This window comes from Camellia sinensis, chromosome 15 (genome assembly GCF_055761805.1).
Source record: "Camellia sinensis isolate YWXY chromosome 15, ASM5576180v1, whole genome shotgun sequence".
In the NCBI taxonomy this organism is placed as follows: domain Eukaryota; kingdom Viridiplantae; phylum Streptophyta; class Magnoliopsida; order Ericales; family Theaceae; genus Camellia; species Camellia sinensis.
The window spans coordinates 87,839,883-87,865,300 of NC_138975.1; the positions used below are offsets into that span (position 1 = coordinate 87,839,883).

The 25,418-nt window shown below is 35.6% G+C and overlaps 2 protein-coding genes across 2 annotated transcripts; both read left to right on the forward strand.

Moving 5' to 3' along the window:
* Window positions 1-857: 857 nt before the first annotated feature.
* On the forward strand, window positions 858-4,397 carry LOC114270416 (uncharacterized). The gene has a single exon (XM_028211892.2). It carries the CDS (start codon window positions 1,241-1,243, stop codon window positions 4,154-4,156), a length of 2,916 nt encoding a protein of 971 aa, XP_028067693.2. The 5' UTR covers window positions 858-1,240; the 3' UTR covers window positions 4,157-4,397.
* A 4,950-nt stretch (window positions 4,398-9,347) lies between these two features.
* On the forward strand, window positions 9,348-23,387 carry LOC114270415 (uncharacterized). The gene is made up of 4 exons (XM_082908374.1): window positions 9,348-9,357; window positions 20,164-20,346; window positions 22,546-22,736; window positions 22,838-23,387. The coding sequence occupies exons 1-4, from the start codon at window positions 9,348-9,350 to the stop codon at window positions 23,300-23,302; spliced, it is 849 nt and encodes a 282-aa protein (XP_082764500.1). The 3' UTR covers window positions 23,303-23,387.
* The last annotated feature ends 2,031 nt before the right edge of the window (window positions 23,388-25,418 follow it).

The following is a 25,418-nucleotide window of genomic DNA, read 5'->3' on the forward strand; positions in this document are numbered from 1 at the left end:
CTCTTAAAAAGTCATACCCAATCTATTCTCAGATTCCATGCATCTATATCTTATTGTTGCCCCTGAATTAGTATTATAAAGTTGATTTACCGACACACAATCCAGTAAAGAATAAAGGTTGAGACCCCCTTTGGGGGTCATCCCCTTGACTTCTTTTAATTTTGATTGGTTAATTTTTTTTTTTTCTTTTCGACCAATCCCCAACCTCCATATGTGTGAGTGGGTTGTGGGGGTGAGTGTTTTAAGGGGGTCTAAGTGAATGCCCTTCAGTAAATATTCTGTATTTTAATTTGGAAAGCAAGCAAAAAGCTAGCATTTACCTTTTTATTATTTTGAATCATATCACTTCTCATATTTTTTATACATAAAAAGACTAAAAAATTAAAAAACGTCAAAAAATTAATTTTTAACTAACTTTCCAAATCACTGATTTCTTATTCTCATATTGAAATAGTATTATTTATATTCACGGGTCTCGTTATCTAAAAAAAAATTATCCAAAAAATAATACGTTATTTAGATTCATTCTAAATGTGAATTTTACCTTATAATAATTGAATCGACTCATATATTATTTTTTTAAATAAAAATCTGAATATAGATAAATATTTAAAATACTTACTGGAATTCTCAATCTAAGGACAACATCAAGTAGAACCTTAGTAGAGAGGCCCACTTGAATTTTCTTTCAAGCAGGTAGTGGGACTATCTCTCTCCTATAGCTTGTTTGTTCTTTTTCTATCAATACCTATCACAATATTTTATCTTCATACGTATCCCCATCTCAAAAGCTACTTAAACATGCTACAGAATTCCATGATTGCTTTGAAAACAAAAACCAAAAGAAAAATAAAACAAAAACAAAAGCACCACACTTTTATCAAGAACTGAAAAGGTAAAAAGATTTAAATCTTATACTAAGTTAACTCATAAGTTAAAAGTTTAATCACTTTTCATGCATAACTATAGTTCACACCATCTTTTCACGCTAATTAGGCAGGCCTACTTCAATAAAAACTATATAAACTCAAATCCTGTCCTAACTTCCATGCAAATTTCCACCAACTCCATTCCATTGTACCATTCTGAACATGTTGAACCTGAAATTCTTTTTCTTGCTTCTGTTTTTTTTCGATTTATATTGTAAATCAAGCTCACCAAGTAACAACAATTGACTGAATCTTGCGATTCGGGTACCTGGTACTTGGCTTTGAAATCGATCTCGGTCACATCTTCTGAAATGGGTAGCACTCAGATGTTTCATTTGATGCTGTTTTTCTCAGTACTTGGTGCTGTTATCCATGGGGATAATTCAACAGACTCATACTGGCTCATGAGAATAAAATCAGCACTCATTGATCCAGTAGGAGTTCTTGACAACTGGTCTCCAAGCTCCAACATGTGCACCTGGAATGGATTGACATGTTCAGATGATCAAACCCGTGTTGTGGGTCTGAACCTTTCTGGGTCAGGACTATCAGGTCTGATCTCTCCTGACTTCTCAAAGCTCACTTCACTTCAAACACTTGATTTTTCAATGAATTCCCTCACTGGGTCGTTCCCACCGGAACTCGGGAAGCTTCAAAATCTACGAGAGCTGTTGCTTTATTCAAACAACATCTCCGGTAGGGTTCCTGAAGAGATCGGTCTTTTGATAAAACTGGAAGTTCTTAGAATAGGAGATAACATGTTAACCGGGCAAGTTCCGCGAGACATTGGTAACTTGACCGAGTTGAGAGTTCTTGCACTCGCATATTGCCAATTAAATGGAAGTATTCCAGTTGAAATTGGTAATTTGAAGCATCTCAAATCTCTTGATTTGCAGAAGAACAGTCTCGGCGGCGTCATACCACAAGAGATCGGTGGTTGCTCAGAGCTCCAGAACTTTGCAGCTTCCAACAACGTGCTTGAAGGAGAAATCCCGGCTTTGATGGGAAAGCTTGAATCAATTCAAGTGCTGAACTTAGCCAATAACAGCCTTACCGGATCGATTCCTATCGAGTTGGGTCGTCTCTTCAACTTGAAGTACCTTAACTTGCTTGGGAATAGATTGAATGGAGAAATCCCATCAGAGATCAACCAATTGGGTAATCTTGAGAGGCTCGACTTATCGAAAAACAACCTCTCAGGCATAATCACCGTTCTCACTACCCAATTGAAGAACCTCCAGGTTCTTGTCTTGTCTGATAATTTCTTGACAGGTGACATTCCGAGCAACCTCTGCGTTGTGGGTTCAAATTTGCAGCAACTCTTTCTTGCTGGAAATAAGCTCTCTGGCAAATTCCCTATGGGACTGCTGAATTGTTCATCTCTTCAACAATTAGACCTATCGAACAACGAATTTGAAGGAGAACTACCATCTGGGCTGGACAAACTAGAGAACCTCACAGATCTCTTACTCAACAACAACAGTTTTTCGGGTACTCTAAATCCAGTAATTGGAAACATGACCAACTTGGTGACGTTTTATCTGTTTGGCAACATGATCACAGGTGGGCTTCCTGGTGAAATTGGGAAGCTGCAGAGATTGAGTGTTCTATATCTCTATGACAATCAGATGTCAGGAAACATACCAGTGGAGCTAACAAACTGTTCAAGTTTAACAGAGATTGATTTCTTTGGAAATCAGTTTACAGGGTCAATTCCACAAACAATTGGGAGGCTTAAAAATCTGGTTTTCCTTCAACTGAGGCAGAATGATCTATCGGGTCCGGTCCCACCTAGCTTGGGCTACTGCAAGAAGCTCCAGACACTGGCTTTGGCAGATAACAAGCTCTCAGGAACACTCCCACGAACATTTAGATTCCTCTCAGAGCTACTCCTTATCACTCTTTACAACAATTCATTTCAAGGTCCTCTCCCTCAAACTCTCTCCCTTCTAAAGAACCTCACAATCATAAACTTCTCTAATAACAGGTTCAGTGGAAGCCTCTTCCCTCTCTTAGGTTCAAGTAAGCTAACCAGACTAGACTTGACAAACAACACCTTTTCAGGTCCCATTCCTTCCACACTCTTCATGTCGAAAAATCTGACCCGACTTCGCCTTGCTCATAACCTTCTTTCTGGGACCATATCTTCCGAATTTGGACACCTCACAGAGCTTAATTTCCTCGATTTATCGTTCAACAATTTAACAGGAGAGTTGGCATCAGAGCTCTCAAACTGCAACAAACTAGGCCACTTCCTACTCAACAACAACCGACTTTCAGGCATGATTCCTCCATGGTTAGGATCCTTTCAAGAACTTGGTGAGCTTGATCTTTCATCCAATGAATTTCTTGGGAAACTACCTTCAGAAATCGGGAACTGTTCAGGATTGCTTAAACTCGATCTCCATGGAAACAAACTGTCAGGTGAAATCCCATCTGAGATAGGAAGTCTAACTTTTTTGAATGTCCTTAGCCTAGACAGAAACAACCTTTCTGGATCAATTCCTTCTACAATTCAGCAATGTAAGAAGCTCTATGAGCTGAGACTCTCAGAAAACTTCTTGACTGGTTCAGTACCATCCGAACTCGGAACACTTACTGAGTTGCAAGTTATTTTGGACCTGGGTACAAATTTCCTCTCTGGGGAAATTCCTTCCTCTCTTGGAAATCTTGTGAAGTTGGAAAGATTAAACCTTTCTTTCAATCAGCTCCAAGGACATGTCCCACCTTCACTTGGAAAGCTGACTAGCCTCCACATGCTCAACCTGTCCAACAATCATCTCCAAGGCCAACTTCCATCAACCTTTTCAGGATTCCCACTCAGCTCATTCTTGGGCAATGACAGGCTATGCGGCCCACCACTAGCGCCGTGTTTGGCGTCAATGGGTCAGGGTAAAAAAGAGCTTTCTAACACTGCTGTTGCCTGGATTGTAGTGGCTATTGTATTTACTTCTACACTGATATGCTTGGGGTTGATATATGTCATGTTGAGAATATGGTGTAATTGGAGAAAGGTCTCGATTTCGAGCACCGACGCGGGTCTTGAACATAAGAGGGAAGAGGAGAAATGGGTCTATGGTGAAGAGATGATGAGAAGGAACGTTGATCAATATTGGAAGGTGGACTCCATGGCATTGGTTCCTTCACAAGATAAGCAAATTTCTACAGGAACTTGTGTTTTCCACATCAAAATGGACACAGAAACCATGGATCATTCGTTAGCTTGAGTTGTGCTTTCAAGGCAGTAGTTTGATCTTTTGATTTTGTATACTTCTTTTCCATTCTTGACTTTTTTTTCTTTTTTTCCTTCTCTTTTTTTTTTTCAATGTGATAAAGTGAATGTGTAGTGAGGTTGAAAACCGAGATCTAAACTGTTGACAAAAGTTCAGTGTGGGAGAATTCCACTTTCCAACCATGGTTTGTGTTACAAAATAAAATAAAATGAGTGTATATATCCTCATTTTTGTAGTGTTGATAATTTAGTTTTAAATAGTGTGTAATTTTTATTTTTAGCTAAGTTATGGGCAAATTCGGTTGTTAAAGAATCAAGAATGGAGCCTCTCGATTAAAAGTTGAGATTGAAAGAGCAAAGCAAACTTGATGTAAAAGGTAAAATCAGGGAAATTTTATTTCCACACACTACTTCTTTTCTTTTCACATCTTTTCTCAATACACAAACTAAATAAATTTAAATTATCAACTTTCACTCAATACACATCCTACCATACCAAAAATATCCTTACCATCTTCATCCTCCAAACCCTAACCCTAACAAGCCACCATTGTTGTTGCCGTCGTCGACGGAACCTCTTCGTCTCCCTTTCACTTCCAGTCGTTACCCCCACCCCTCCCTCCACCTGTCGTCGCCACTTCCGTAACCTCTATTGCCGAAATTGATCATTGAAATAAGAGGTTCAGTTTTTCTTTGCTAGAGGGAACATGATAGGTTTACATATTTGTAATTTCAGCAATGTAATTACATATGACCGTCAGTAATATATTTTTCTATATTAAAAAGTTTTATTTAGAGTTTGTATTTGTAGTGATCCAAATTGCTCAGTGGAAGTTACAGAAAACCATTGTTTGGCCAATTATATTGCAAGATGATGATTATATATATATATATATATAGTTTGTTTAAGGAAAATATTTTGTTCTTGTGCTTCTTTGTTGTTGTTGTTGTTTTTTTTTTTTTTTTTGAAAACATGGGAAACAATTATATTAATAAACAAAAACATACATTGGCCATTCTAGTCAAACAACAAAATGAAGGGAAAAAAAAAATCAAAAAATTAGTTATGATGTAGAAAAAATTACTGATGTTCTTTATATTAATTAAGAATTCATCCCCAAACTTGTTCTCTTTCTTTGATATAGAGAATTAAAGTTAGGGTTTTGGGAAAGGGATATTTTGGTAATTTAATTTGAAGACAAAAATGTAATAAAAAAAATCATTAAGTGTGTGGAAAGAGAGGAAGTAGTATGTGGAAATAGAATTACCTGTAAAATCATGCATTGCATTAGCCTGTTATTAAATTTGGTTAAATTACTCTTTCACCCCTAGACTATGACCTATTTTTTACTTTGGCCTCTAAAAAAGGATTATTCTATTTGGGTGGTTAAACTATTATTTATTTCTCACTTTGATCTAATTTTCAACCACCGTCATACTTCGGTGACAGAAAATGTCATACTTCAGTGACAGATATTGCCATGTCGCACGGGGCAACCGAAACACTATCCATATTGAAGGGTGATTAGGGATGGCCACGAGACGGATTTGTCATCCCTCGCCCCTACTTTCAAACCCCATCCCTGCCCCAACCCCACTACGGGTATAATTTTTTAACTCGATCCCCGTCCACACGGATACCTGATACCCACCCACAAATACCCGATCACATTTCAAATTGCCAAAAAAATTAAGAACAATTTAAATCCTTAATACACAAAATAATTTCCTATAACAAAATAAGGAGACGACAGTTTGACTTCTTATTTATTTATATTTAAATAGAGTTGCAGACTTTTAGTATTTTTTTTCTTATATCTAATTATATTATATTTACATATATATTATTAAGTATATTGGGTCAGGTTTGGATTGGGGGAAGCGATACCCGCCTCTGCCTTGCCCTGCCCTACCCCCACTCCCCCGGGCGAGCTATGGGTGACCAAAATTTAATCCACCCCCGCTCCGCATAAGTAACGGATCGGATAAAATCTGCACCATTCGAGATAGGTACGGATGAACCCGCGAGTCAGATTAAAATGGCCATTCCTAAGGCTAATCCATGAAAACATGAAAAAAAGGTTGTTTACAGAAAAATGAAATAGTTACATTCCAATCATATTATGGTACAACACCCATGAAAATGTGGTGCAAAGCGTATATCATTTATTTCTCTCAACTTCCATGCTCATTTCCCAACCAATTGCCTCATCACCATCACCTCCACCTCTCATATACCACTTACCTTATCACAGCCAGCTCCTTTCGTCTCCCACCCTTCACTGCTAGCCCGTATTCTCCTAGCCACTTCCCTACCCACCTTGTTATAGCCAATGTAGCGTTTCAGATCTTAAACCCAACATGTTTACTTCAATTGGTACCTGTTACCTTGTGCTTGCATTGTTTCGGACTCTTGGAAATGACAAGTTTGCATTTGACCTTTTAATTATTATAAGAGTAATACTACACTTACCACCTTTTATACCACCTCATATGTAACACATCATTTGATATAAACACAAATGATAAGACCCATTACACTAATGATTGGTTAACATATGAGGTGGTACATTCGAGGTGGTATATAAAAAGTGTTAAGTGTAGCATTATTGTTATTATAAATGAGACCTCTTTCTAGGTGTTTAGAACCTTGATTGATGTGTTAACATGATACTTGGGCAAGATTGAATTACTTTTCTAAATTTGAGTTTTTATTTTTGACTAGTCTTCACTCTTTTGTTCTTTTCTCTCTCCACACTTTAAAATTTTGGCGTGAAACTAGAACCGTTGGAAAGATTACTTCCAGGACTTCAATTTAGATACAAAATTGACCTAATTATGATTCTGGAAGAAGGAGATATGACTGTTTGAAATTTCCCTATAAAGTTGTCTAGGTCAATCTGAACGTGCAGAACAGTTGTTTCGCACGAGCAGATTATGGAAGCTTGCGAGCAAAATTCACTGGACAAATCCACATGAGCAACCCAGAAATTACGCACGAGCAGATTGTGCGGGATCAAAATCTTTTGAGGGACATGGCAGCCTCCCAACCATGCATTTTGGGCCCTTTTCCTCTTTCTCTTCCTTTAATACTCCATTAATCTTCAAGATTGAGATGGTTGGAGTTAGGATCACTCAAAAGCTCGAGTATTAACCTTGTAGAACACGTTGAGGGATTCATATCCATCAGAGCCAGTTTTTATTTCGCTAATTTTTTAGTTCACACTTTTTTTTTTCTCTATTTGAGGTACGATTTTCTTTTATTTACTTAATCTAGTTTATATATGTATATGTGGTAGTTTTAGTATACTCCATCGAGATATTGGTAGAGATATTTGAGAAAATGCACGTTAGAGGTTAGGGTTTGGAATTGATTAGGTGTTTCTCTATAATTTTCTTGTCAAAATTATTTTCTTAATGTTAAATAGCATGTGGGTGCTTTAATTTGAGAAACCATAATTTGTTAAATTATATGAAATGATGAAATTGTACCTATATCTTGAAGTTGAAGATAAGTGTATGTAATTTATGGAATTATAGCATTGATAGAAATTGTATTGTTGGTCATTCATGAAGAACGACATTATATTGTTAAATTTCATCATAGGATGAACTAAAACTCATTTTATTGAATTATATATTGTTGAATTCATGTATTGAAAACCCGTTATTGAACATAGGTGTTGTTGAACACATTTTGGACGAAAATGAAGATTTGCATGTGTTGCATTTGAGATTTGAAAATTATTATTTTTAAATTGAACTGTTATGTGAATTCAGATAATGTATAAAGAAATGTACTTAATGTAGGAACTAATTTCCTTCTGGCTAGCGACTAGTACAGTGGGCGTGTGCTTAATGTATAGGTTCCAATTTTCTTCTTGGTGACACAGCGGAATAAATCACACGAGGCTAGATATCGTTCTAGTAGACGAGAATTCTTGAATCCACAAGAACACCCTTGAATCCACAAGGAACATAGAAGAAAAATTCTTTAAAATATTATTGATTGAATGAATCCATTACATATGCTTGTAGGCTTATTTATAATAAACTAAACCTAATACTTGCAGGAAAAGTAATTCTAAAATAAACTAGAAAACTTAAATCAACACAAATTAGGAAACCTAAGAGAATAAGAAACTATAATTCTAGACTATTTAAAATCCTTGTCAAAATCTAATTCCAAAGTAATAAAATTATGAAATATAAAAATTATAGAATTTTGTTCTACATCACTTGGCTAGCAACTGGTAAAGTGGGGTTGATTAGGTGGTTCTATCTATGGCCACTAGTAGATACATATACCTTAAGAGTATTCACCAGAATGTAATGAAATGAATTGTGAATTGAGATTTCTTATCACACACTTTGATAATTCATGAGATTTAAAAAACAAACATTGTCATTGATAGAAAATCGATTTGAGCATCCTATATATGTATAGCATCATGATCATATGCAGTGTAAATATATATTAATAGATAGAACGAATTTTCTACTAGACTATATGTTCACCCTATGTGGCTGAATTTTTTTTAGGTGTTGAGAACGTACCACGACCTTGAGTTGGCATTGGATATGCGGATAGGCTAGAGAGAGTTCTATTGGGGTGGCCCCCCTTCTTTTGAAGGGAGGCCACCCCCCCCCCCCCAAAAGCCCCCATTGGATCTAGGGTCCAATGGACAGTACTTATCAAGATCCACAAGACCTAAAACCCATCAAATACAGGATTCTAGTTGTAATACATTCCTTCCCTTTTAGTTTATCAATTTACTTGTAATAACAAACTCTCCTATACTTTCATAGAATTTAATCTCAAATACCATCCGAATGAAGCATTATACAGCGCCCCTAACATTTTTCAATTTCCTTTGAGTAGTATTTACAAACGATATACAAGATCTTTATGCAGAACAATGTGATTGTTTGTGATTTTCTTATTTCAAATCAAACACTGTCATTATGACTCACAATTTCAAAAATACCAATGCCACATTATTCCGGATAGAATTTTTCATTTCAATTGAAGAATGATTTTCCACAATAAATGTTGTTGAGTCAATTTTGATTTAATGTGCTTCATATAGTAAGAATGTGTTTTCATCAAATGGTTGATCAAGACAAGAGATAAGATAAAAACATCTCTGGGAATTATAAATTTCTTTTTACATACTTGAACAATTATGGATGGAGGTATATTTCAATTTCTCCATTGCGCATATAGTGGGCATATATTTTTTGTATGCTGAAGAAGAACAGAACATAATATTGAAAAATGACTTTGTGAAATTGATGTTGTTGAATCAATTTATGATTTAAAATGGGCAATCTATACTAAACTTTGATCATAAAACAATGATGAGAAAGCAACTCTCAAGAAACAAAAAAGATAAAACAAAATAGAAAGGTTAGAGTGAATATCAGTTACGTAAAATTCACTAATAACAAAGATGATAATAATTGAGAAGAAAATTTGAAAATTTTATTTTAATATATATGTAAAATAATTAGGATGGAATTTGATAATTCAACGAAATTATTTTAGTTTAGAAAAAAAAATTGAGGAATTTCTCAGTTTAAAATTGAGAAAAACTGAGAAAATTCTCAATTTTATGAATAAAAATCTTTTAACCCAAAACTGTGAAATTGAATCTTAAAATTGAGAAATTCCATCATAAACATGAAAAAATTCATCACAAAATTTAAAAATTAGGAAAATATTATTTTATCCAAAAAAATTGTCAATTTCATTAAACCGAGAATTTCTCAATTTTGAAACTAGAAAAAATAGAGAAATTTTCAGTTTCACCAAAACATCACCTTTATATTTTTCAAAAATTCATATTGAAAACAGATCTAGTTTGATAAATTTTGATGATTCTAAAAATATATATTTTATAAAGAATAATAGTGTACAATGAAAATTATGATATTTTAAAGTTTCAAACTAAAAATGTATAAACATGATTGAAAATGGTTTATATAGTAGGTTTGTCAGTAATTAAAATTTTATTTTTACATAATTTTATATTAAATATTAATCTTGTTTATTAAGTTTTTAAAGTACAAAATTTATAAAAAAAAATGAATTTATAAAATAAAAATTATAATGTTTTAAAAGTTGAAAAAATATATATCTATATATATAAATTGAAAAGGAGTCACAGGTGTCAATGCAACTCGACACGCACATATCAACCCATACAGATCTACTGAAGGCGTACAACCAAATGTGATTAAAAGGGTAAATAAGTCCGTAAATTTTAAATAGTTGAAATATAGAAGGGATGTTCTAAATGCACCTAAAACATTATGTTAGACATCTCAATTATCAATTTTTTTTAATACCATTCTACTCATTAATCAAATTACCAAAATAATTCAATTATAACCCTATCTCCAGTCATTCTTTCCAACTTCGATAACCCTCTGACCATCCCTTCTTAACTTCGGCAACTGGTTGGCAAGCCCCTTTTCCATCGTGAAGCACTTTTTATCACTATCCTCCTTATTCTTCTTCTTCTTCATTTTCTCATCCTTCCTATGGACAACCTTTTCCTCTTTTTCTTTTTCTTTTTCTTATTCTTTCTCTCATTTTCCTCATCATTATTCATCTTCTTCCATAAACCCTAGATTTGAAAACCCTAGATCTAAAGTTTTTAGATATAAGGTTTAATGGCGGCAGGAAGGAGGTCGAAGATCTAGGTTAGGGTTAGGATTTGTGGTGGGGAAGAGAGAAACAGAAAGAACGAAGGACGGTTTCGGCGTGAAGAAGAACACGAAGGAGGTGGAGGTGATGGGTTGTGAAGGGTAGTGGATGAGGGTTTCGACAAAAAGAAGAAGAATAAGAAAAAGAAGAAGAAGGGAGTGATGGGATGCAGAAGGTGGCAGAGAGGGTTTCAGCATAAAGAAGAAAAAAGAAGAAGAAGGTAAGAATGAGACAAGGTTGTAGAGGGTGGTGTGGAGAAAGAAGTAACAGGAAAGAGAGGGTAGTGAAGAGGAGGCGCTGGGAAGGAAAAGGCTTTCTAGGTAGTAGAGAGGGGTGCTGGAGATGGCTTCACCGGAAGAAGTGAGCTTGGTGGTTGATGGGTGAGTAGGGGTAAAAGGGGGATTAATTGGGATGTTCAACCAAAAAGACAAGAATTCAAATTTAGGATTGGGATGTATAAAGAAGTGGGGTGTCGAACTTAATTTTTAGAGTGTGTTTGGAGCCTCCCAATATAGAATCTATGGTTTTTTTGTTTGCTGGACTAGATTAGATGAGATTATGAGTATGGTGGAATTAAGGGAATATTTGATAACCTGATTTAGCACTCAAAACTGAATACATTAAGTGATAATCAATTAACCCGTTTGATAACCATAGTTGATATCACTTAAAATTTTAAGTGCTTCTTAAAATGTAGGTTAAAAGTTAAGAAAGTTTGAAGTTATACGGAACTTACTTAATTTTGATTGAATTTATAAATACTAAACATAAACATCGATATACACTACTATAAACTCACTATCACCACTACTACTACCACCACCACCACCACCATCTCCACCGCCGCTGCTACCACCACTGTTACTATTACCATTATCACCACTACCACCACCACTACAACTACCATTGCCACCATTGCTACCACTACTACCACCAAAACCACTTCCACTACCACCACTACCATGCCACTGCCACCGTCTTCGCCACCACCACCTTCGTCACCATTGTCATTATTGCCATAAGCGCCACTGTCATTTTAGTACCACTACATCGCTACCGCTACCGCTACCAGTACCGCCACCATCAATGTAACACCCCGAAAATAATGGCAATAGATACCTTCATAACTCTCAACAAATATGCAAAAGTTTATTAGTCTCAATCAATCAATATTGAAAGCATGACTAGAACTTATCATTCATACATTGATTTCCTTGAAATATTACAAAAGGCGTCACATGCATTGATACATTTATTAATACTAGATTATGAATCTATAGCATGAGACAGATATCTATACATATATAAACAAAAGGAATTATGCCTTAACGGCTACAAATTTCCAAGACACTACTTGGTTACAAAAAAAAAAAATGGATCGATGCCCAATACAAATAAGTCCCTTGGCTTGTACAAAACATATTTACAAAACAAAATTTAAAATGAGCCTTTAGTTCCACAGTCCTCCCAAGCTAACCCCTTAGCAGAGGCATATTGTCAACACCTGAAAGTTGGTTTCCACATAGGGTGAGTTAATGCCCAGTAAAGATAAGTTTAATGATCTGCATAATGCTTAACCAAGCCATATGGTGAATGCACATGAATGCCATTTACCAAAAACAATGCGTTTTCCCTTTTCAAACAATGTAATGCCAAGTTCAAATTCCAATAGATAAACTTTTACTTCAATATAGAAAACAGGGCAGTAAATACATACACTGGGAATCTTTAGATGCATATCTGCCAGTAGGCGCACTACCAAAATCTATTTTGCAAGTACTAACCGGAAGAATCAGCATCTAACCACGCTAGTTTTTAGACTTTCATCAAGGATACAAAGGCCAACATAAATAATAACCACAACCATAACCACACCCCTTAATCAGATTCACTACGGTATTCACCAATTTTTCTCAAAGCGAAACATTTCAAATTTATAAATATGAAATCAATGTTCAAATGCAATGCGAGTGAATGGGTTTCAATTAACCTAGTTTTCATGCAATTTTTACAACACTCAATGCTATCCTCTACCGATAGCCAAAACAAATATCTCTATTAAAAATATAAACTTTTAAGAGATAGATACATATATTCCAAAATTTCAATATAGGAGTAAAAATCACATGTTCAACTCCACTTTTCCAACTCAAATAGATATTAGCACAATAATATTCCAAAAATCTCACCAATTTCCTTTTTATCTTTGATCAAAATCAAAATCATCAATAGTTTTCATAAAACTCAACATATATTTCTCGCAACATTCACCATTTTAACAAAATTTCTTCCATTCCCAACACCATAAACCAATCCAACAGTATTTCAAATAACACATTCCAAAACCCCTCTTTTGTGAACCAAATTTAAATCCCAAAATCAAACCCAAAGTTTTCCAAAGTCTAGTTAAATCAAATAACACATAATGAAGGTAAGTAACATGCAAATCAGTAAAGAAACCCCTACTTCAAAGCAAGCAGAAAGAAATGAACAAATCCTTAAAAATATGCAAAGACGAAAGCTTGAACGGTTTGGATTAAAACGACCCCCTCGTTGAGCTCTACCTTAAATCCCAATGTACTATAGTGAAGAAACCCACGAATTTGAGTATATAGGGAGATTTATGCAAGAACTAGAGAAAGAGAGAAGAGAAAATGGTTCAGAAAGCTTTTAGAGAGAGAAAGAGAGAGAAAGAAATAGAGAGAGAGATAGAGAGAGAGAGAGCACATAAAAGGTGATAAAAAGATCTTTTCCCCGCAACTTTATACAAACAGACCACTGGACTGATCAAAACACTGCTTGAGTGTCAAACATAGAGTATCGCTTAAAACTAGATTCGAGTAGAGAAACCAAACTCTTAGAATATTAACCCCGCAAAACAGACTGCTCGAGCGACCAAAACACTACTTGCTTGCAAAATAAGAACTCAATAATTCCAATTGCAAACAGACCACTCGAGCAAAGAATTACCCACGCCTAGAAGTTCAGACTCCAAACACAAATTTTAGGAGAAACGAAAGGCCGCTCGAGCGACCAACTCACCGCTTGAGCGAACATAACCTAGACAACCAAAACTTGTCCATAAATGCTATGTCCCAACCTGTTTCAAACATAACCAACAATCAAAAACTCAACTCCCAATGATAACATAAGACTAAAACAGCTATCAACAACACCAATATATACAAAACTCAGAACTGAAGAGTATAAAAGGATTGGGTCATAACCCAGACTGCTATAATCTCCCTTCCTTAGGAAATTCCATCTCCGAAATTACATCATGTCAACAATAACAACGTAATAGCATCAACCACAATTACAACCTCATGTCCAATAGTATAAAATGCATAATAACACAACTTAGCACACATTGATCTCAAATCGCCAAAGTATTCACAATGTTTATATATAACCGTGGACACCCCATGTTTGACCGCCCACAAGGCTCGAGCGCTTTGTCCGGTATACTCGATGATGAAAGTGGTGTTGTGCGTGGTTCGAGGTCTCAACAAAGGGGCCATGTTTAAAGCTCCGAAACAATCCCAAACCTTCTATATTCCCACTAATTATACCCAAGAAATCCATTTTTACACATTGTGCCCCCTATGCTGAGTCTGAAGAAGAAAAGCAAGGGAACACATTGAGGGCTGGCCGTGCCTTATTGAGGTTCGGCCATGGCTATTGAAGGCTAGTCGTGTCTTAGTAGCGAGAAACACTGTTCTGGGCAGGAGCCTACCAGCTGTTCATTTTTGAAGATATTTATGATCACTTTTGCTCAAATTCTATAAAAACGACCGTATATCTCTATTTTGAGGGTTGAGAATTTCAAAAAAGCCTCTACACCTTATTGAGAGCTTCCTCTTCTCCTTCTTCTTGTGCAAGCAACACTTTGAGCAAACCTATCACCTTGAACCTATATCCATACACCATATACAACCTCACACCTTAGTCTAGGAACCTTGGTTGAGCCTTGAACACCATAATTCAAGCTTGAGAGTGTGTTGAGACTTAGTTTGGTTCATAAGAAAAAGCTCACTTCTTTGAGAAGTATAAGCTTGTCATCCTCTCTTTTACTTCTTGTTCTTTCATTTGCTATCTAGTTCTTGTAGTTTTATGTTGTTTTGATTCTATTCCAAGTGTTTGAGTTTGGATTTGGAGAGCTACCAAAAGGGTAGAGAGAGTTTACACTCTTTCTACACATTTACCTATAGCTCAAACCCTTACTTTTACACTCTTTTTTCTTTGCTCCCTAAACTGATTTTCAGAGTTAAAAAGGGCTAAAAATCATGCTTTGAGGTCTCAAAAGTGGAGGGGTTAGCCACCCTTCTTTGTTCTTGTTTCCTCGTCTAATTTCCATGCTTGAAAACCTCATTTTAATAATTGATTTTCCATTCATCTCTTTCATTTGAGAGTTGTTTCAATTGGTTGATGGTTATTCAAAGTGTGAACTAGCAATTTATGCTTAATGGCTTAATCTCTACGAAGATTCATTGCCAACGGCGTAGTCTCTTTTTCATGTTGAGAATCACCTCCCATTTGACATATTTCTCACTTAGTGGACATAATCTCTAGTGGACGTAACAATAATCTTGGACTTAATGGATTAAAGGATGGCAGACTAATGAATTTGGCTTAAAATGAACTAACCCATATAAAGAAATGAGTTATATTTCTTGGGGTTCAGCTGGACGTTATGCTGAATCCATTGTGTCAAGGGTTGTCTTACATCAATTCATGATGTTTTGATGAATCTTGAAGCGTCTCTATCTCCCTTTTTGAGTTCACTCTATGATAGGAGGGAGAGGTGGTTATTGTTCATTGTATTTATTGATTTTGGCCCAAATTGTACCCGAAATCATCAAGCAATCAACTTGCGCATTGATGGTTTTGGAAACGATTCCAACTTTCTCTCTAGGCTTTCCCATGACAGAGAAGTGTGAGATAGAAAAATAGAGTTTAGAACACTCTGTCCACACTATTTTCACTTCAGAACACAAAACATAATTTTGCTTGAAATTGAGGCACGACCAGCCTTCTTTAGGTCCGACAGGCCTTCATTGTGGGCCGGTTGGTCATCAATGTTTGGTCAGTAGTGTAGTTTGCAGAAAACAGAGAGCAGTGGCTGAAGGTGAAATAGAGCAAGCCTAGGCAGACAAAGTTGTTCTTGGACATTAGGCATGCAAACCTTGTGCATCATTGCTTACATCATGATCATTGTTGCAATTAATTAAATTTATTTATCATTGTTGTTATAATTAGTCTTGTTAATTATTAGTGTTGTAATTATTATTATTGTTTATTTGTAATTGTTATAGCTAATTAACTTAGATAGTTAGTTTACTTATCATGGTTATCCTTGTTGTAATAGAGTAGCTAGCTAGTTGATTCTTTGCTTATTTATTCATTCAATTTTGTAATAATTAGTTTAATTCGGACTCTCGGACTTTGATTCGTACTCTCTTGCATGAGGGCAATTATGTAATAAGTTGTATTTCTTCCAACCTCATGTCTCTCTTCCTTTTACTTACTTGCTTACGATGGTTAGTATAGGAACATCATTTTTCAAATTAGCATTCTTATGCTTCGCATCCATTGTCTTGGATGCATCTAAGGCTCGGCTTATCATACTAATCCAATATCAATGTTCAAATTCATTACTTGAATATGTGATTTATCGCATGTCTTGAATGAAATCATATGCCATGCTCATGGCTGAGCCTATAAAAATACATAATGTGTGCATTGCATTTAGTCATATTACATTAATCAGGAACATGCATGTTTTTCTAATACATTTGCTTTGTTTTGGCTCGGAGTACTAGGTGAGTAGTTTCTATGTTTTAGCATCTCGCATCAAATGTTTGTGTTACCATGTCAAAGCATACTTCTATGAGGCTAATTGCTTAAATGATATAACTGTTTAAATGTTTGTGGATGAAGGCTAGTTGCTTGAATTGGGATAGTTTGATTAGTGCCCATTTTAAGCCCACTTTTTCAAGTGGCAAATTCACAAAACTATTTCAAATAAAACACGAAATCAAATGTTTTAATTCTTGCAAATTAGTCTATACCATGTGTGTATCACATAGTAAAATAGCTAATAATTAGAACAAGAGCATATAATGCAAATAAAAATCACATCATGATTAGTAGAGGCCGATCTTTGATTGGGCGAGTGGGGTGTTCAATTCATGACCTTTCCCTCTCATACCTAAGTTCCCGAGCTGAGACACTTTGGTAATGATGGACTAATGGCCTTCGGCACGAGTCTCGGGTTTCTTAAAATTCCTAAAAATATTTAGGTGGCAACTCTAAAATCTGGCAAAGCAGACCATTTTTGGCATTTGATTCAAACATCGATTTTCCAAAAAGAATTGCCAGATTTGGACTCTTTTTGTGTTCATCTATTTCACATTTCACTTGTGAGATCAAATTCAGAACTGTGGGAGTCCGAACTGTGGGGCTATTCGTCTTCTGAAAAGAGCACAAAAAGTCAAGCTACAATTACAACAAAACTTGTAATTAACTACAAAAGGTTCAAACACTAGAAAACAAGTACAAATACTTACCATGGACTCTAGCCTTATGCTCCCAAGTCGTTTCCTCGACCCCATGGTGTCACCACAGCATCTTAACCAATGGAATAGTCTTGCCTTGCAAGACTTATTCTCAAGTATCCAAGACTTGAGTCAGTCTCTCCTCACACGAGGCATCCTCATCCATCTCTAAATCAGTCCAATCCAGTACATACGAAGGATCATGCTCATACTTCTGAAGCATAGAAATATAAGATCTCAAAAGGCCTAATGAACCTTGGAGACAACTTACCGCTCTTCCCAAATCTCATCAAACCCTGTCTTTACAAAATCTTTAGAAATACATAATCCCCGATGTTGAGTTTGGCTGTTTGGGTGTTGTGGTTGCGTTTGGAACAAGTTGGGAGTTAGTTTTTCAAAAGAGTTACTGTGTAGAATTTTTCGTGTTCGCTCGAGGGAACTTTCTTGCGCTCGAGCAGTCTTTTCGATCTTTCAATATTTTTGCAAGTCTATAAAAATACTGGGAGCGTGGTGTTATTCGCTCAAGCGGTGTTTCTTGCGCTCGAGCGGTTAGTTTACGTTTGCAAAACTTCTGGGAGGGTGTCATTGTGCGCTCGAGTGGTAACTTTGTTCACCCGAGCGGTGTCACTTATTGTCTTTATTCGCTCGAGCGGTCTGTGCGTATATCAGCTTGTAAAAATCACTTTTTGGATCACTTTTGCATCTCTCTCTAAACATTTCAAAACCCTAGTTCTTCACTCTCTCTCTAGAACCATCTTTAAACCTCAAATACTCCATCATCCATTGATCTCTACACCCCGAGCCTTCTGGAAAAAAAGATAGAGCTCACATAGAGCTTTATTCTAATATGAGCAAAGTTCATTTTCGACTTCGTCAAAGTTTCGTCCTTGCTTTCTCTTTTCTTTTAACCTTGAGGTAGGGATTTCTTTAACCTTTAGTATGGTTTTTAACTTAGTTATTTGTCTATTCAAGAAATCTTGGGATTCGGAGATTTTAAATGAAACCTATGGTTTGATTTTGAAATTTAAAAGAGGAGTTTTCAAATGGGTTCTTGAAAATGGTTGTGGAAATGTGTTTATTGTTGAGCCACGTTAAAATGATGTATTTTGATACTTGAAATTGATTTTGGGAAGAAAACGATTTTTATTCTAAAACCATGGATATTTGGTTTCGTGAAAGGAAATGAAAATGATGTTGGGTTTTATAAGAATGGAACAATGGTTGTGTTGATAATGATGGTGGAGTTGGATATGTATTATCACTCCCATCTAAGAATTGATGAAATTACATCTTATATTTGGAATATTATTTGTTTTGAATAGAGATATCTGTCTTGGGCTATCGGTGGAGGATAGCTATGATTGTTATAGAAATTGCATGGGGATTAGGTGAATTGAAACTAATTTCCCATACATATTGCATTGAGCATTGTTGCATACTTAAACATAGAAAATAGATTTATTTTGAGAAAAAGCTGTAAATACCTTAGTAAATCTGGGTAGGGGGTGTAATTGTAGTTATTATGTTTACCTGTGTGTTCTTAGTGAAAGTCCAAAAACCTGTGCGGTTAGGTGCCGAGCCTTCTAATTAATACCGGTAAAATGGCTTTAGTACTTGTATAGCCTACTAACATACACATACTTAGAGATTCTCAGTGATTGTATCCACTGCCCTGTTTTATGATGTTAAAAGTTATTTTCATGAATTGAATTATAATCTGGGATTGCATGGTTTTGGAAAGAAATGCAAAACGTTTTGGCACATGGCATTGCATATTCATTCACTTTATAGCTTTGTCAAGATTCATACACTGTGTTAGAGTATCTCTACTGGGCTTTGGCTCACTCTATGTGGAAAACAACTTTCAAGTGTTGATGATATGCCTCCACCAATGCCATAACTTTGGAGGACTTGGAGCCAAGAGTTTCCTTTTGTTAATCGTTGTAATTATTTTGTTCAAGCCTAGGGCTTTTAATATATTGAGTTAAAACTCACTTTTGTTGTGCCCAAGCATTGTCTTGGAAAGATGTAGCCATTAAGGCATTAAATTATCTACTTAACATTTATTCCATTTCGTTCGCAAGTGGCATATTGTCACGACCCAAACTCGTCCTCATAGCTTTAACGTCATGACAAGCCAGTAATCATAGATTACCTATGACCTCTTATAACATAATCATAAAATAAGGGGTTCACGAAAGTGAATATAAAAACATACAACGTCCATTGAGTTGTGCAGACTTACATGGGACAGAGAAAATTTAAACTTTAATAGCATATACTATTATATCATCACCTTACGTCATTTTATATATAGAGAAAAGCCAAAACGGGACTTAGCCCTATTTACAAAGTAACAAAAACTTGTCCAACAAACAAAGAAAATAAATTTTCATCATATTCACAAAACTTGACCACTTTACTCTTCGGGAACCTCCACGGGAGGCACATAGGTTGGCTCACTACAACAAAACTGACTTTTTACGGCACCACATCAACGACATACAATAAATGCATGTCGTAGTTTCTCACTTTTACAACTTGCTTTTTTTGCACGTTGTAAATACTTTTCCAACCACAACGTGTCTATTGTGTAGGCCGTGAATGGTAATAACGATGATTTTTTTACGGCTTGCAATGCACGCCGTAAATAATAAAACTTTCTACAATGTGCATATGGCATGTTGTTAATACATTAATTATACACGATGCACATACACCAAAAGTGAAAAGTGAATCAAGTGGAGGTCCACACTCTAGTTGGGGCTGAGGTGATCCATCAGCCGGATATCCAAAATGCAGAACAAGGGCACTCTGAGCCTATAACTGTTACTCTGGGGGTTGTTCTTGGCCATGGTCTTGGACAGGCTGATGCTGGTCTAAGTCAATCAACAGGGAAGCAAACTCCAAAGCCAGGTAAGAAAAATGATGAACCTTCGACTGCTGGGTCAACTAGTGATTGAAAGAAGAAGAAAAAGTAATGTGTCTTGGTGCATATTCCTATTTTTGTAAATGTGTGTGATTGTATTTAGTTATCATGTTATTAAATATCTGTGCATGGAATGTAAGGGGTCTTAATGACTCCGGCAAGCAAAAAGAAGTTGCTAATTTTTTGAGAAAGGAAAAAATCAATATTGTAGGTTTGTTTGAGACCAAAATGTGTAAATCTCATCATGTTAGTATTCTTAACCATGTTTGCATAATTGGGAGAGTCATACTAACTATGATCATGTTACTCTTGGTAGAATTTGGGTTTGTTGGGATCCTATATTTTGTACTATTGATATTTTGGATAAGTCTGATCAACACATCATGTGCAAAGTGACTGTTTTGGATGGGAATATGACATTTTTGTGTTGTTTTGTGTATGCTCAAAATTCTTATGGCTTGAGGAGACCCCTTCTCTAGAGTATTGAAGAGTTAGCTGTTATTCATAAGTCTTCTCCTTGTATTTTCTTAGGGGATTTTAATACAATTAGAACTCCTTTTGATAAGGTGGAGGGCAATCCTAACTAGTCTGGTAGTAAAAATGAATTTCACCTTTGTGATAATTTGGCTGAGTTGGATGACCTCAGCTGTGGGGGATGCCAATTTACCTGGGCTAATAATCAGGGTAATGGGAATTATATTGCTTCCAAAATTGATCATGAGGTTTTTTTACCTTTGGTTCATAAGGTTTGGTGTAAGTATATTAAGGGTTCTCCTATGTTTAGGGTGTGTTGTAAACTTAGGGCCCTTAAGCCTAAGTTCAAAGCCTTGAACAAGAAGCATTTCAGTGATGTCTCGGTTAGGGCCTTTATTGCTAAAGAGGAGCTGGATGGTGTTCAGCTTAAGCTTTGCTATTGATCAAACTAGACAACACATATTTGGTTTGTATTAAATGTTGAATTGTTCTCTCCATTTTCTAGTACTTGTGATGTTTTTTCCTTTAAAATAAGTTGGTTTCTAGCTTAAATTGATTTTTCATCTAGAAATCTCAATTTTCTTCTTTTGTCGAGATATGTGAATTATTTTTTCTTTGTAAAATTCATTAAAATAAAAAAGTTGACGCGGAACAAACTTATGAAAAGACATGTTAATTATCTATGTTATGAGGGTTAATCAAGTGTTTATTTATGCAGCTACTTATTAGTCTTTCTTTGTTGAATTTATTATTATTATTATTATTATTATTATTATTATTATTATTAATTTGTTCAGGACCAGAGTTGGGTTGTTGTTGTTACTTTGTTGAAAGTTCAGTTTAGAAACGACTTCAATATATGGAGTGGGAAAATATTACCTTTTAGGATTGATTTCTAGTTTTTCGTCCACTGGATCCAGAGACGGAACTATGCTATGGCCTGGGGTGGCCATGGCCCCCTCAGTCCTTGATAAGCCTCTATGTCTATGCTTGCTAGTAACTAAGAATTCAAAAGTTTTTAGAATAGTGTCCCCTCCAACATATATATATATATATATATTGTAATTTTGCTGGGCATTCATCAAGTTTCTTTCACCTTTTTTTTAATTTCATATCTATCCACTGCCACTTGTTACCAAATGAAAAAGGCTCAAGCAATTTTATATTTAATTGTCTCTAGTTGTTAGGTAATTTTCCAATGAAAAAAGCTCAAACAATTTTATATGTAATAAAACAAATACAAATACATGGCATACACTAGTTTATTATTAGATCCATGGATTTTTTTTGTTTGGTATTTGGTTTGAAAATATTATCAAATTAAAACACCTAAATTTGTTATGATTTAAAAATGATTTATTATGATGAAATTTGGGAATGATGGAGTTTATTTTGAGAAATCGGCACTTTATGTGCAAATCATGCTGACAATGTGATTTTATCTATGAAATTATCACTTTATGTATGCTAATTGATATTGGACATAGGGCTTGAATTACCAATTAACAATGTCTGTCTATCAGTAGTATTTTTTTTCTTTACTTTCAGACTGCAAACATATTTTTTGGGCTGGAATGTCTTGATGATTTTTATTCTCAATCTTCAACTGCAATGGGTGAGTAAAGAAAACCCTTCTACGAGAATACATTATTTTTCTTTCCTTGTTCGTTACGCTGAGTGCTTCGTGTCTTAGTTTGGTGTGAATATTGCAGGTACGTCACTAGGGAATGAGTTCTCTACATCATCTCTTGCAAATAATGGTACAGAAGGCTCTCTTGCACATTCAGAGATACCTACTGTTTATGTTTCTGATACCAGGAGTGCAGAAGAGGGACCTCATATTTCTGTTGTTTCTAATAGTGATGGAGGATTTCATATTGATAATAGAAGGTTAGACATAGAGGTGAAGATCATTTTCCTTTTTTCCATTTAGTTGTAGCCAAGGCATTATCTCACCTGAAGTGTTTATTGGATTAATATGGTTTGAACTTTGGTAAGTTTTAGGAAGGGGAGGTCATTCATTTCTTGGAAATTTTAGACATGTATGAGTTAACCACAAGATTTGGTAAAATTCTAATTGCCTGTTCTTTTTATTTTGCTTTGATTTTACTGTTTTCATTCTTCAGTATCTTGTTGATCTTAGGACGTCGCGGTGTAAAATTTCAATCCAAGCCCAAGGTTCAAATTGAGAGAGAGAAACCTGGTGCTGACACTTCTCACCCAGATGCAGTTGAGTCCATTCCATGTCCACAACAAGCTCAGTCAATTCCTTCTGAAACTGAATACATGAACGAGGGTTCAAACCTTGCATTCTTATCTAACAATATTGTTGATTTCTCATCCTTGAGGTTTGATGATTCTAACCAGCAGCCAATTTTATGGAGGCTTCTCGCCCAGGGACTTCTTTCCCTGGAGAATACCCAGAGGCTGCTCCTAAAATCCCAGAAAAAGTTTGTTATTTATTTTTGATGTTTCATAAATTGTTGGTGAGAGAATCTACTCTAGTCTTGTTATGTAAAATTATTTTTTCACATTAGTTTATTACTTCCCAAAATAGTTTATTACATCAGTTTATTGTTTTCTTGTATGATCCAAAGGTTTAGTCATGGAATTATTGGGATTACATCAGTTTATAACTCCCTTGTCTGCTTCAGTCATGAAATCTGTTTGTTTTGCCTCTCCCCTTCTAGAAGCATTACTAGAATAACCATTAATGGCCACTTTCCAAACATCTTTTCGTAAAAAGCCAACTAAAATAGCCACTTTCCAAACACCCTTTGTCCATTAATTTTTTGTCTGCTTTGTAGCTTAATATGCTATCAGTCTTTACTTCTGGTATATGAACAACATCTACACATGTCGGTAGAATGAATCCAACAATGTCAGAGCGTGTTAATTCTTTTTGTCAAAGAAAGGGGGGGGGGATGACAAATGGTTGGTAGGAATAAATGGTTCCATTATCTTCTGTTGTGACTTGTACTCCAAGATATGGATTGTTAATCTGTTGTCATTTATGATGGGAACATCTACTATTATGTTATATGTATGATGGAAAAGCCTTGTTCTTATGATGTCAGAGCTTCATGTGTTCAGTTACATGATCATCTGATGTCCACTTGCATTACAGCCTAAACTGATTGATGTGCTCTTCGACATCAAGGCATTAATCTTTCCTTTGGTAGGTATGTATCTTTTGGACCTGAATATGCCTACCCACAGGTTAGTAAATTCAAATCTCAACTGCTATTGGGTAATTTGGTACTCCAGTTGGTTCTGGAAAGAAATATGTGCACAATCATGGTGTGTTCTGTCTATTTTTTCAAGGTGTCCACAATCCTCACATGGGTCAGCATTACCTTCAAATATATGGCATACCAGGCACACTTAACACAAATATTGTCCCATATGGACAAATATGTCATCCTCTCTCTCTGGCAACCATGGGTATCCAACCATTCAAGGCTATTTGACACCAGGTTGTCATGTTCTGCAATATGGGGGACCCCTCATCAGTGGAGTAACTACAGACACTATTGCCACAACTCAAGCACAATACCTTGCAGGTAACACTTTCTCTTGAAGAATTCTCTCTCTCTCTCTCTCTCTCTCTCTCTCTCTCTCTCTCTACTTTGAGCTGGGAAATGAGTGTGAAAATGATGTATACTAGATTTGGCATATAGCCAAAAAAATTATCAACCTGGAGTTGCTACTGCAATTTTGTTAACAATACATATTTGCGTATGTACATACGTCCAAGTGTATAAATGTCCATCCATGTTACACACAAACATGCAATTCTAGAAGCTTTACAGTTTTGATTGTCAATACAATGAGAATTAAATAGAGACCAATTCTTTCTTGCACAGGTCCAGGATCATGTGACATGTTTAGGATCAATAAAGATGTGTGATTATGGCTGAACCGAAGATAGCCTGATGAGGCATCCTTTTGGCTGCTGTATGGCTGATCTAGTAAGTTTCTTTCTTCTTTTTCTTCTTAGAAGCTTCCAACCAACCATACAACTTTTGCTTAATACCTTCCTATATTATGTTTAGCTCTTGCCAGAAGCCATTGTTGAACAAAAAGGGTTTAAAAAAGAAAAAGAAAAAGAAAAAGAAAAAGAAAAAAGAAAATGTTATTTCAAATCTGCCTCCTTAGAAGAACATATTGATGAAGAAGATATTCTCTAAGCAATACTATATCCTATAATAAGGTTATTTATGTGATGGTTGGCACTGCTTTAAGGGTGAAGTTTTAGGAATTGTTGGTTTGATTACGCTGCTCAAAGTTGTTACTCTGACCTTGTAAGGATTGGTTAGGATAGAGATGTTAATGGCTACTATTGTCAGTATTAGTAAAGTGATTGTTCTCTTGACTCTCCTCAGTTCCCTATTAAATTGTAGGATAAAGCAACATCGTATGAAAGTCTTTTGGTCATCTTGTATAGAATTAATTTGAACCCTAGTAGTGTAGACAACGGGACAGGACCTCATTGTCCCTTAGAAAGATTTTCTCTTTTTTGCTTCATTAGTTCAGGGAAGCTTCTTTCTAATTAATTTCATTTTTCTGTAATTTGATTGCAATT